We start from the raw sequence: 13,831 nt of genomic DNA, 5'->3' as shown, positions 1-13,831 counted from the left end.
GTCCCGTTTTTTCCAGCAACGTCGTAACTTTGAACCATCACTAAACGAATGGTCGCAAGTCGAGGACCCCCTGTAATTCAGTCTTAAGGCAGGGGTGTCAAACTGCCGGCCTGCAGGCCGGATGCATCACCAGCAAACTTCCTACCCCATTGCTGGCAATGGAGAAAAAGCTCCGATACATCACGCAACGTCACGTGACGTTGCGCGTTTGACATGTCTGGTCTAAGGAGAAACAAGATGAGGGAAGCCTCCGTTTTCTAGTCTCTGTTATCATAGGGTGTCCTCGAATTATGACCACAGTGGAGCCCCCAAATTTACATTGCTAAGCGAGACAGTTTTTAAAGTGAATTTTGACCCATTTTACAACCCCTCTCGCCACAGTTGTTAAGTGAATCACTGCTGTCGTTAAGTTAGACACACAGTTGTTAAGTGAATCCAGCTTCCCCCATTGATTTAGCTTGTCAGGAGGTCTGAATAGGGGATCACGTGACACACACACATCCCCGGGACACACGGCGACCATCATAAATACGAATCAAGCAGCCGGATTTTTGATCAAGTGACCACGGAGGAGGCTGCAATGGTCGTAAGTGTGAAAAACGGTCGTAAGTCGCTTTTTTTCCAGGGCCGTCGTAACTTCGAAAGGGACAAGTTGTAAGTCAAGGATTATCTATGGTTTGGAAGTCCCCGAGGTGACCTCGGGACGCTGCGACCGTCATAAGTACGAGTCAGTTGCCCAGTGCCTGGTTATTAATCATGCGACCCTGGGAATGCTGCAAGGGTCGTTAAGCGTGAAAAATGGTCAGAAGTCGCTTTTTTTCCAGTCCTGCAACTTTGAATGGTCACTAAATGAGCAGTTGTAAGTCGAGGAAAACCCGCGCTAGGGCGTCTGCAGGAATCGTTCAAAACAATTGAAGACCTCAACTTTTTCACCGACTTGTATTCTCAAAGAAATTTTATTTTCCATTGATTTTGGCCTCTTTTGAGCCGAGGGGCCGGGCTATTTCGGGGCGCCCTCAAAGAATTTGGCTTCTCGTTCCTTCCTCTTTTTCACACTGCTTCCCCCAAGTAGTTCTGCAGGGTTCCCCCCGCAAAAAAAAACATATACCAGCTACGGGTAGCCCTGGACTTACGACCGTTTCATTTAGTGACCAGAGTTACAGCGGCACTGTGAAAAAAGTGACAGTACCGTTTTTCACACTTTAACGACCGCTGCAGCATCCCCCATGGTCACGTGATCAAACTTCAGAGAGAAAGAGAGGGAGAGAGTCAGAGAGAGAGAGAGAGAGAGAAAGAAGAAAAGAGAGTGAAAGAGAGAGAGAGAGAATGTCAAACAGAGAGAGAGGCAGAGAGAGAGAGAAAGAGGGAAACAGACAATGAGAGAGGGAGGGAGAGAGAGGGAGGGAGGGAGGGAGAGAAAGGCAGAGAGAGTCAAAGAAAGAGAGAGAGAGAAAGAAGAGAAAGAGAGAGAGAGAGAGAAGAGAGAAGAGAGAGAGAGAGAGAGAGACCGTGTTGCTGGCCATCCTCCAGCATTGGGTTAAAGAAGAAGCTGGACCAACCAGCCCTTTTGCATGCTTTGCTGGGTGGGGTTGGGCTGGATGACCTCAAGGGTTACTTTCAATTCTAGGATTCAACTTGGTCAATAGGATAGGTTGGAGAATCACATCCATGGCTCTGTAAAGAAAGTCAAGATGGCAGCGATGACAATGTGTTTTTTTTGGGGGGGGGAGAGCATCTTTGTGGCAGCCGCCCCCTCCTCTCTCCATTCCAGGGGCCAGTAATTCCCTGGGTTGGACTCTCATGGCTTCCAAACTTCAAGTTGTCCTCGACTTACAACCGGCCATTTAGTGACCGTTCAGAGTTACAACGACCCTGAAAAAACGTGACTCAGGACTGTTTTTCACACTTAACGACCGCTGCAGCATCCCTGCAGTCAGGTGATCAAACTTTGGAGACTTGGCAACTGACTCACATTTGCGACGGTCGCAGAGTCCCCGGGGGTGTTTTCGCGAGATCCCCTTTTGTGACCTTCTGTCAAGCAAAGTCAATGGGGGAAAGCCGGACTTGCTTAACGACCGTTTTTCCTGTCTGAGCAGGGAGTCCCCAACCTATGGTCCGAGGCCTGGGACCAGGCGGTGGGTGTTTGGCCAGTGGGCCACGGAAACGGCTGGCCGGTGCACGCATGCTAGCGCCCGTGGCCATGTTTGCACAGACGCGCGGGCACGAACAGGGATGCTAGCGTGGGGTGGGTGTGAGCAGCCCGTTTGCGCATATGCCACCAGCCCGGGCGGTTTGCACGGCCCGTTGGCATATGTGCCAACGGGCTGCTAGCTGCTGTGGAGGTGCCCGTCCGTTCGCGTGTGCACACGGCTTTGGCGCATGCTGCATGTGCAAACGGGGCTGGTAGTGCCGTGGCAGTGTGTGTGGCCTCGTGCGCACACGCGCACCCCAATTTTGAAGGTGCTCTCCTTCGATCCAGGAAAGGTTGGACTAGATCAGGGGTTTTCAACCAGCGGTACGGGTACCACCTGTGGTACATTGGCACCTGGCAGGTGGTACGCGACCATCCTAGGAAAGTGGTAGCGGGGGAGGGGAATGAGCTGAACCGGTGGCAGCACCGCCCAAGCCTGAGCGAGAGACGGCTGGAGCTGCAGGGCTGTCGGGGCTCAGCGGAAGCGCCAGGATCAGCGCCAGGATCCAGCTGGAGCTCAGCACCAATCCTGGCGCTTTTGCTGAGCCCAGAAGAAGCGCCGATCAGCTGGAATGTTGCAGCATCTCCAGGCTCTTGTGATTTACATTCAGATGCTTGGCAACGGATTCATATTTATGACGGTGACAGTGTCCCAGGGTCATGTGAAGGGACCAAAACCTGCTGCAACCACCCAGCAGATGGGGGGGGAATAAAAACCAAACACCCCCCACCCCACCCCCGCTGCCAATCCTCAACAGAAATGCTCACAGCCATGAAAACCTCGGACAGGAGGAAGAGTGCCACCAGGCGGGCAGGCAGGTGTCTTGCTTGGCTGTGGCTTGGGGGGCACTTTTTTCAGTGCCACTGTAACTTCGAACAGTCACTAAGCGAACTGTTGTAAGTCGAGGACTACCTGCACTTCATCACTTTTTTCCTTTTTTTTTGGTCATCAAGTTTTTGACCCCTTGCTAGGCGACCGGTGATACTCGGATGTTGCCATCTCCTAAAAGTGGCACAGTGGGTGAAAAGGTTGAAAAGCCCTGGACTAGATGACCTCCAAGGTCCCTTCCAACATGATTATGATTATGATAATGATAAGATAACCTTTACTGTCATTTTTTTTACTATGGGCGCAACGGCACACATCAAAAATGAAGTTTCGTTATGATTATGATTGTGATTAAGATGATAAGATAACTTAAGATAAGCTTTATTGTCTTTTTTTGCTGTGGGCACAATGGCACACATCAAAAATAAAGTTTAGTTATGATTGTTATTATGATTAAGATAAGATAATTTAAGATAACCTTTATTGTCATTTTTTTTACTGTGGGCACAATGGTACACATCAAAAATGAAGTTTAGTTATGATTGCGATTGTGATTATGATTATACAACTAAACAACTGCAACGATTCACATAGCAACTGCGGCACGAAGGGTCGTAAAACTCACTTCACAAATGTCTCACTTAGCAACAGAAATTTTGGGCTCAATTGTGGTCGTAAGTCAAGGACCACCTGTACCCCTCTCGTCCTCCTTTCGCCAGCCCAGCCATCAGCTCTACCCAGCTGGAACGATTCCATGTAGTCCTCGACTTACAACCGCAATCGGGAGTAGAATGTCTGTTGCTAAGCAAGGCAGTCATTAAGCGAGTCGTGCCCAGTTTTACGACCTTTTTGCCAGGGTTGTTAAACGAATTGCTGCAATTGTTAAGGGAACCGTGCGGTCATTAAGTGAATCTGGCTCCCCCCCCATTGACTTTGCTTGTCCGAAGGTCAGAAAAGGGGATCTCGTGACACCCCCGACACTGCGGCCATTGTAAATATGAATCAGCTGCCAAGCATCCAAATTTCGACCCTGTGACCGTGGGGACACTACAACGGTCGTAAGTGCGAGGACCGATCAAAAGCCAGCTTTTTTCAGTGCCATAGTAACAAACAGTCATTAAATGAACGGTTGTATGTAGAGGACAAGGAGGAGCAGCCCGCATCTCTGGGTGATCAGCAATTAAAGTGGAAATATACATATTTAAATGTCTGTCTGTATTAATAGCAGTAAGAATTGGACTGCTTTAGTGTCCGAGAAATGAAAAAAAACATTGCCTGGAAAAGAAAGGGTCAAGAAAACACACGAATGTGTAGAAATGGACAGAGCAATATGGAAGGGGAAAAAAAGAAAAAAAAGATTCAGAATAATTTCAGAGATGGGATATCGTTTATTATTGGCCGGGGGGGGGAAAGGGGGCAGAGATTAGGAAATTAATGTGTATTTTTCAGTAAAAAAAATATAAATGGACCCAGGCGACAGGTTGTTTACTAAGCACTTAAGATTTGTAAAAATAAAAGATTAATAAAATACTTTAAGAAACAACAATTAAAGTGGAAATAAGAAGAATTACATCAGAAGGCAAACATCTGCAAATAGGTGCCCATCGGGCCCTTTTCGGCTGCATTTTTAATTTATGTTCCCCGGTAAAAATAAGATGATCCTTTCTGTGCCTTCCCTGGCTTGTCTTTATCAGGTGGGGAGGGCTATTTTAACGGGCTAATTTATGGCTGTGTGTGTCTTGCCAGCCTCTGCGAAACTTTCAGAAGCGAGATAAGAACGGTATAAATAAATTTCCCCCACCACCACCACACCCATTAATAAAACTTGAGTGATAACAGATGCATGAAAACCAAACCATGAATTTTTTTTAAAAAAAAATAAGGATATTGTTACTGCCCAAGGCAAGGCAAGGAACCCGTTGGGTTGATGGATGGATTTTGTTCTGGGAAATTCAAAAGGTTGGGATGTTTTTGCACTGAATGCTTTCTCCTGCAAGAACAATTATCTAATCTTCTGGACTTTCTATAAAAAGGAGTAATTGGATGCAATTCTCCCGGGACTTCAAAAGGATCCCGGGACTTCAAAAGGACATGTCATACGTGCCAAAGTCCCATTTTTCTTTTTTTACACGCCTCTCAAAGAAAGTCCTCGACTTAACGACGACAATTGGGATCGGAACTTCTATCCTTAAACAATGTGGTCCTTAAGTAACTCACGCTCCATTTTATGACCTTTTTGCTGCCCTCGTTAAGTGAATCTGGCTTCCCTCATTGGCTTTCATATCTAAGGTGGGACTAGAACTCACCGTCTCCTTGTGATTGGCCCAAAGTCACCCAGCTGGACTATGGCGAGCTGGGGAATTCTGGGAGTTGAAATCTACATGTCTTAAAATTGCCAAGGAAAATAGAACATAGAATAGAATAGAATAGAATATAGAATATAGAATGGAATAGAATATAGAATGGAATGGAATGGAATATAGAATAGAATATAGAATAGAATAGAATAGAATAGAATAGAATAGAATAGAATAGAATAGAATAGAATAGAATAGAATAGAATAGAATATGGAAAAGAATATAGAATAGAATAGAATAGAATATGGAAAAGAATATAGAATAGAATAGAATAGAATAGAATAGAATAGAATAGAATAGAATAGAATAGAATAGAATAGAATAGAATAGAATAGAATAGAATAGAATAGAATATGGAAAAGAATATGGAAAAGAATATAGAATAGAATAGAATATGGAAAAGAATATGGAAAAGAATATAGAATAGAATAGAATAGAATAGAATAGAATAGAATAGAATAGAATAGAATAGAATAGAATAGAATAGAATAGAATAGAATAGAATAGAATAGGAATATGGAAAAGAATATAGAATAGAATAGAATAGAATATGGAAAAGAATATAGAATAGAATAGAATAGAATAGAATAGAATAGAATAGAATAGAATAGAATAGAATAGAATAGAATAGAATAGAATATGGAAAAGAATATGGAAAAGAATATAGAATAGAATAGAATAGAATAGAATAGAATAGAATAGAATAGAATAGAATAGAATAGAATAGAATATGGAAAAGAATATGGAAAAGAATATAGAATAGAATAGAATAGAATAGAATAGAATAGAATAGAATAGAATAGAATAGAATAGAATAGAATAGAATAGAATAGAATAGAATAGAATAGAGTTGGGAGGGACCTTGGAGGTCTTCTAGTCCAACCCCCTGCTCAGGCAGGAAATCCTGTACCCATTTCAGACCAATGGTTGTCTTCTTAAAAAAAAACACTGAGAAACTCTAGGATGACACAGCTGTCCTCTTAATATATCTCTTTTTATTTATTTTTTCTTCCGTTTTTTTAACCAAACAAGGTTGGCAGAGGTTAAACTGGAGTGACATTTTGGTATCTCCTGGGAGTTTCCTCGCTGGCTGTTTAGATTATCCATCCCATGAATGGAAAGGAGAAAAACTGCAGCCGATCCAGTTTCACTTTTTTCCTCCTCCTGCTAACCCTTCTACCGAGGCTCTTGTTTGCCTGGGGGAAATCAAATACAAATACAGGGTGGTTTTTTGGTTTGTTTTTTTAAATCTCTTCTCCCCGTCTCTCCCCTCATTCTTCCCTCCCCTGATGTTATTTTTAATTTGAATTTTTCAATTCCCAAATTAAAAGCAAATGGGGCATTTCACATTATTGTCTACTCCAGTTTTGGATGATATGCTCTACTAAGGACTGCTTTGTTCTGCTGTTTATTTAAATGTTTAAGCCAGGGGTCTTCCAACATGGCCCTTTTATGGCTTGTGGACTTCAACTCCCAGAATCCCTCAGCCAGGATGCTTTAAGACAGGGGTCTTCCAACCTGGCCCTTTTAGGACTTGTGGACTTCAACTCCCAGAGTCCCTCAGCCAGGATGCTTTAAGACATGGGTCTTCCAACTTGGGCCTTTTAGGACTTGTGGACTTCAACTCCCAGAATCCCTCAGCCAGGATGCTTTAAGACATGGGTCTTCCAACATGGCCCTTTTATGGCTTGTGGACTTCAACTCCCAGAATCCCTCAGCCAGGATGCTTTAAGACAGGGGTCTTCCAACCTGGCCCTTTTAGGACTCGTGGACTTCAACTCCCAGAATTCCTCAGCCAGGATGCTTTAAGAAAGGGGTCTTCCAACTTGGGCCTTTTAGGACTTGTGGACTTCAACTCCCAGAATTCCTCAGCCAGGATGCTTTAAGACATGGGTCTTCCAACTTGGCCCTTTTAGGACTTGTGGAATTCAACTCCCAGAATCCCTCAGCCAGGATGCTTTAAGACAGGGATCTTCCAACTTGGCCCTTTTATGGCTTGTGGACTTCAACTCCCAGAATCCCTCAGCCAGGATGCTTTAAGACAGGGGTCTTCCAACTTGGCCCTTTGAGGACTTGTGGACTTCAACTCCCAGAATCCCTCAGCCAGGATGCTTTAAGACAGGGGTCTTCCAACATGGCCCTTTTATGGCTTGTGGACTTCAACTCCCAGAATCCCTCAGCCAGGATGCTTTAAGACAGGGGTCTTCCAACCTGGCCCTTTTAGGACTCGTGGACTTCAACTCCCAGAATTCCTCAGCCAGGATGCTTTAAGAAAGGGGTCTTCCAACTTGGGCCTTTTAGGACTTGTGGACTTCAACTCCCAGAATTCCTCAGCCAGGATGCTTTAAGACATGGGTCTTCCAACTTGGCCCTTTTAGGACTTGTGGACTTCAACTCCCAGAATCCCTCAGCCAGGATGCTTTAAGACAGGGATCTTCCAACTTGGCCCTTTTATGGCTTGTGGACTTCAACTCCCAGAATCCCTCAGCCAGGATGCTTTAAGACAGGGGTCTTCCAACTTGGCCCTTTGAGGACTTGTGGACTTCAACTCCCAGAATCCCTCAGCCAGGATGCTTTAAGACAGGGGTCTTCCAACTTGGCCCTTTTAGGACTTGTGGACTTCAACTCCCAGAATTCCTCAGCCAGGATGCTTTAAGACAGGGGTCTTCCAACTTGGCCCTTTTAGGACTAGTGGACTTCAACTCCCAGAATCCCTCAGCCAGGATGCTTTAAGACAGTGGTCTTCCAACCTGGCCCTTTGATGACTTGTGGACTTCAACTCCCAGAATTCCTCAGCCAGGCACGCTGGCGGAGGAGTTCTGGGAGTTGAAGTCCATAAGTCATCAAAGGGCCAAATTGGAAGACCCCTGGGTTAAAACCTTCCATTTGTACACAGGTACCCCTAGGCAGTTTTGGTTTAAAAAAAAGTGCTCAGTTACTGTAAATCTCGAATCATGACTTGGAAGTCAGGAAATATAAATAATGTCTTACAGGCCGTCCTTGACCTACAATGGTTCATTTAGTGACCATTCAAAGTTACAATAGCACAGGGAAAAGTGACCTAGGACCGCTTTTCACACTTAACAACCGTTGCAGCATCCCAAGGATCGAAATTCAGACATGTGGCAACTGACTCATATTTATGACGGTTGCAGTGTCTTGGGAGGGGGGTTTTGTCACGTGATCCCCTCTTGTGACCGTCTGACCCGCCAAGTCAGTAGGGGAAGCCGGATTCACTCAACAGCCGTATGACTCACTTAACAGCCACTCACTACACGACAGTGACAAGAGCAGTTGTAATACAAGACAGAAGTCACTTAACTGTCTTGTTGAGCAAAGGAAATTTTGGCTTCAGTTGTGGTGGTCAATTGAAGATTAGCTGTAATTGTATATTTCAAGGGTGGGTGAGTCAACCAGCCCTTGAGGGGGGGGCTTAATTCACCTGCCTAGACCCCCCCCCAACCCACAGAGCAGACCCCATATTTTTTCATCCCCCCCAGCCAAACTCCTAAAATCTTTGAGAGCATTCAAGGTTTCCAGTGACCCATTGATCGGGCCAGCAAGAAAATACTTCCATTATATTTTTTTTAGAATAAAATAGTGCTGGAAGGGACCTTAGAGGTCTTCTAGTCCAGCCCCCTGCTCGAGCAGGGGAACCTATGCCAGGGGTAGGCAACCTCGGCTCTTTTAGGACTCAGCTATGCTGGCTCAGGAATTCTGGGAGTTGAAGTCCATGAGTCCTAAAAGAGCCGAGGTTGCCTATCCCTGGTCTAGTGTCTCTTCTTATTTTTTGGGTTTGTGCATTTTAAAAGGCTTTAAAAGTCTCTTTATATTTCTTCTTCCATTCATTTTTTCCCCCAGAAAAGAAATCTCCAGCTTGCATTCCAAGCAGCGGAAAGTGTTGGAATCAAACCCAGTTTGGTAAGTGTGTGTGTGTGTGTGGAGGGGGTTAATTTTCCCGGGGAGGAGAAAAGTAAGGGATGAAGTTAAGAGATGGGGGAGAGGGCTAGGCGGGGTGGGGGTGGGGGGCAAGGCAGGGGTGATTCCCTTGGGCATTGCTAGAGGTCGGCCCCAAATCGCTCAGATATTTTTCCCTAACTGGTTGAGGGTGGAGTTCCCATCATCCCCTGCCAAGCCAACATGACCCGTGTTAGCTAAGCAAGATGGATTAGGATTAGGATTTATTAAATTTATATGCCGCCCTTCTCCCTAAGGACTCAGGGCGGCTCACTACAATAAAAAAGTTAAAAAACATAAAATACAAAATTTTAAAAAGAATTAAACCATAAATGTAATAAATACATAACAATTAACCCAATAAAACCAAATTTAAAACTATAGTCAGTCCAGGCCCGCTTGTTGGAACAACCAGGTCTTCAGGTCACGGCGGAAGGACCGAAGGTTAGGGGTCGTCCGCAGCTCCAGAGGCAACTCGTTCCAGAGGGTCGGTGCGGCCACAGAGAAGGCTCTTCACCTGGGGGTCGCCAGACGGCATTGCCTGGCCGACGGCACCCTGAGGAGGCCGACTCTGTGGGAGCGGACCGGGCGATGGGAGGTTGACAATGGCAGCAGGTGGTCTCGCAAGTACCCCGGGCCTAAGCCATGTAGGGCTTTAAAGGTAATTGCCAGCACCTTGAATCGCAACCGGAAGCCAATGCAGCTCGCACAGGAGTGGTGTAACATGGGAGTATCGAGATCCTCCCATAAGCACATGGGAGCCGTGTTCTAGCATACCAGAGTCCGTTTGGTCAAGTGGTTGGGGCGCCATGCTGGAAACAGGGAATCAGTGCGTTCTAGTCCCGCCTTAGGCATGAAAGCTAGCTGGGTGACTTTGGGCCAATCACCAGGAGACAGTGAATTCTAGTCCCGCCTTAGGCACGAAAGCTAGCTGGGTGACTTTGGGCCAATCACCAGGAGACTGGGAGTTCTAGTCCCGCCTTAGGCGCGAAAGCCAGCTGGGTGATTTTGGGCCAATCACCAGGAGACTGGGAGTTCTAGTCCCGCCTTAGGCATGAAAGCCGGCTGGGTGACTTTGGGCCAATCACCAGGAGACTGGGAGTTCTAGTCCCGCCTTAGGCAAGAAAGCCAGCTGGGTGACTTTGGGCCAATCACCAGGAGACTGGGAGTTCTAGTCCCGCCTTAGGCATGAAAGCCGGCTGGGTGGCTTTGGGCCAATCACCAGGAGACTGGGAGTTCTAGTCCCGCCTTAGGCAGGAAAGCCAGCTGGGTGACTTTGGGCCAATCACCAGGAGACTGGGAGTTCTAGTCCCGCCTTAGGCATGAAAGCTGGCTGGGTGGCTTTGGGCCAATCACCAGGAGACTGGGAGTTCTAGTCCCGCCTTAGGCAAGAAAGCCAGCTGGGTGACTTTGGGCCAATCACCAGGAGACTGGGAGTTCTAGTCCCGCCTTAGGCATGATAGCCGGCTGGGTGGCTTTGGGCCAATCACCAGGAGGCAGTGAGTTCTAGTCGCGCCTTAAGCATGAAAGCCAGCAGGGTGGCTTTGGGCCAGTCTCTCTCTCTCTCATCCCAACCCACCTCACAGGGTTGTCGTTTGGGGGAAAATAGAAGAAGAAAGCTGTGCAACTAACTTAACCGCTGCAGTGGTTCACTTAAGAACTGTGGCAAGAAAGGTCATAAAATGGGACAAAACTCACTCAGCTACTGTCTTGCTTAGCAAGAGAAATTTTGGGCTCCGTCGTGGTCCTAAGTCGAGGACTACCTGCGCGCACAAGCCCGTTTATATACACCTACCCAGAATTAGGCCATTGTCGACATGGCTTTCCTGGCCTCCGTTTTGAAAAACCTCTTTATTCTTCCACTCCGGCTTCTTCAAAGCTCCGGATTGGTGCTGGCCAGGCGGCCTTTTGCTCAGCAAAAGCCTTGCCAGGAGGATGAAATGGGCGCAGCGCTTACTTCTTGCTTGGGGGCACGTGGAAGGTGGTGGCAGGTGGTCAGCTGGCATGCTTGGCAGAGCCGAGGAATATCTAGCCTGGCCCTCTGCCACGGCCTGAGGTCCGAGCGGCTCTCGTCTCTCCTGTGGGTTTTGCCAACAGGGCAGGAAGGAAACACCCAGGAGGGTTTACAATCTGGGTTGGCAAATCTCCAGTCCTTGCCAAGCCTTGCAGAGGCTCAATTCAGCCCCATTGGCGTTCCCTTCCGGCTCTTTTCCAAATTCAGCAATGATTTGCTGAATGTCCTCCAGCCAGCCTGCTTTAAGAAGGGTGGGCTTCCACTCCCAGAATCCCCCAGCCAGCCTGCTTTAAGAGGGGTGGACTTCCACTCCCAGAATCCCCCAGCCAGCCTGCTTTAAGAGTGGTAGGCTTCCACTCCCAGAATTCCCCAGCCAGCCTGCTTTAAGAGGGGTGGACTTCCACTCCCAGAATTCCCCAGCCTTCCTGCTTTAAGAGGGGTGGACTTCCAGAATCCCCCAGCTGTCATGCTTTACGGTGGATGGACTTCCACTCCCAGAATTCCTCAGCAGCCTGCTTTAAGAGGGGTGAACTTCCACTCCCAGAATTCCCCAGCAGCCTGCTTTAAGAGGGGTGAACCTCCACTCCCAGAATCCCCCAGCTGTCATGTTTTAAGAGGGATGGACCTCCACTCCCAGGATTCCCCAGCCAGCCTGCTTTAAACTAGTTGGATTTCAACTCGCACGGTTGGCTGGGGAATCCTGGGAGTTAACTCCACCCACGCTTGAGAAACCTTTGTCTACCCTCAATTAATCGTCTGAGTAGCCCTCCACCCGTCAGTTCCATTCTGCCTTACCGAAGTGTTGACTTCAGCCCCCAGGATTCCCCACAGCGCTGTCCTCGCTGGGAATTCTGGGAGTCCACTCCTCCAGAAGGGGACCCCGAGAGGGGAAAAATGGGCTTGTTGGAATAAATGACCGTCTGTAGGCAAAGGACTTGGCTTGGATTCCCCTTCCGCTGATCCCTTTTTTTTTTCCCCCTCCCACAGGAACTGACCGAGATCATGTACACAGATCGTCCAGACTGGCAAAGCGTGATGCAATACGTGGCCCAGATCTACAAATATTTTGAAACTTGAGGAAGAGGAGGAGGTGGAGAAGAAAAGGAGGAAGAAGGAGAAGAAGAAGAAGAAGAAGAAGAAGAAGAAGAAGAAGAAGAAGAAGAAGAAGAAGAAGAAGAAGAAGAAGAAGAAGAAGAAGAAGAAGAAGAAGAAGAAGAAGAAGAAGAAGAAGAAGACGTACGAGCCGCTGAAAAAACACCGTCGGAAGTAGCACACAATCACTTTAAAAGATCCCCTTTTTCGGTTGATTCCCGCTCGGCACAGGACGGCGCCTGCCCGATGCCAAGGCGTGTGAGGTGGCAGAGTGGGTGCCTTCTTGGCTGGAAACTTTGACAAGGGCCACGTGCCCAACCGTGCCAAAAAAAAGAAAGATACTCAAAGCTAAGAGCCCAACTATAACTCACAAGGACTGTGCACCTCGCCCGGCCTCTAAATTAAATTCTAGCTCATTTTTTTTTTTTGCCCCGCCGCTAAACCAGGGCGCCCTGGTGGGTCTCTCCCAGCTGGGCCCCATCCTCATTTAAAAAAAAAAACCCGAACAGCCCCAGAAACTGGGAACTCTGCAGAAGCACAGGAGCACCCTTGCCGGCTGCACTAGAAGCATCTCTCACCAGCCACATCTGGATTGGAACAGGATCTCACGAACCGCTCGGAGGAGGCTCTGTTTTCCAATGATTGCCCCAATCTGGATTAACCTCTGTGCGGTTGCATCTTTCCCTTGGGGGGGGAGAGGAGCTGTGAAAGTGGCAGGAAGGGGGTGTCCAACCTAGGCAACGAGGGATCGCGTCTCGTGGTCTGGTGCCCCTTCCCGACTGCGAGACGGAACGGCTAGCTAGCCGTTCTCAATTCTCCTTTTCGGGCTGTTGTTGGGTCGACGGAGGGCCCCCAGGAAACAGGGTTTGTAGAAAACCCCCCCCCCCAAGAAACAGGAAGAACATGTGGGGACAGAAGAGGGGCCAGGCTCAACACGCCCTACAGTTGCCATGCTTTTTTTTTCCACCAGCCAGCGCTCCTCCGCGGTTCGTTGCTGTGTCCCGCCAGGCCGAAATCCATTCAGCGGAGTTTGTCCTCCGCAGGCCGCGGACGAAGAGATGGGTAAACACTTTGCACGCTCCACACCTCCCCAGCTGCGCCATTGGTTTTTAAAAAAAAACGCTCGGGAGCAAATTGCAAAAAATGTCGGCGACTCCTCAGTTCAGGATCTCTGGAAATTAGGATACCCCATGCCTTCTTTCTGACGAAGACGGTTGACAGCCGTCCTCGGCGAGTCTCCGGCAGGATGAACAAGAGCCTGGTTGATTTACGACAGCGTCCGGCTGAGCACGCTCGCTGCCGCTGTCTGGAATGATTGAGAACGGCGGAGTCAATCAAGGGGCCCTCTGCCACTTTGCAGCGCCCTTTAAGGACGGTTTTGCAACGTGTC

The 13,831-nt window shown here is 47.8% G+C and overlaps 1 protein-coding gene across 1 annotated transcript in view; it reads left to right on the top strand.

The window, feature by feature from the left end:
• The window catches only part of SPECC1 (sperm antigen with calponin homology and coiled-coil domains 1), a gene marked incomplete at its 5' end in the record, with an annotated part of 131,613 nt that extends 118,986 nt beyond the window's left edge, over positions 1-12,627 (top strand). Inside the window, 2 exons of the mRNA XM_083379648.1 lie at positions 9,240-9,299; positions 12,337-12,627. Of these exons, the coding sequence (XP_083235774.1) occupies positions 9,240-9,299; positions 12,337-12,426 (150 nt within the window). The 3' untranslated portion in view covers positions 12,427-12,627. The remainder of the gene's footprint in view (positions 1-9,239; positions 9,300-12,336) is intronic.
• Between the last annotated feature and the right edge of the window lie 1,204 nt (positions 12,628-13,831).

The sequence above is a fragment of the Vipera ursinii genome (genome assembly GCF_947247035.1).
Source record: "Vipera ursinii genome assembly, chromosome: 1".
In the NCBI taxonomy this organism is placed as follows: Eukaryota; Metazoa; Chordata; class Lepidosauria; order Squamata; family Viperidae; genus Vipera; species Vipera ursinii.
This window is presented reverse-complemented; position numbering and strand designations above follow the sequence as displayed.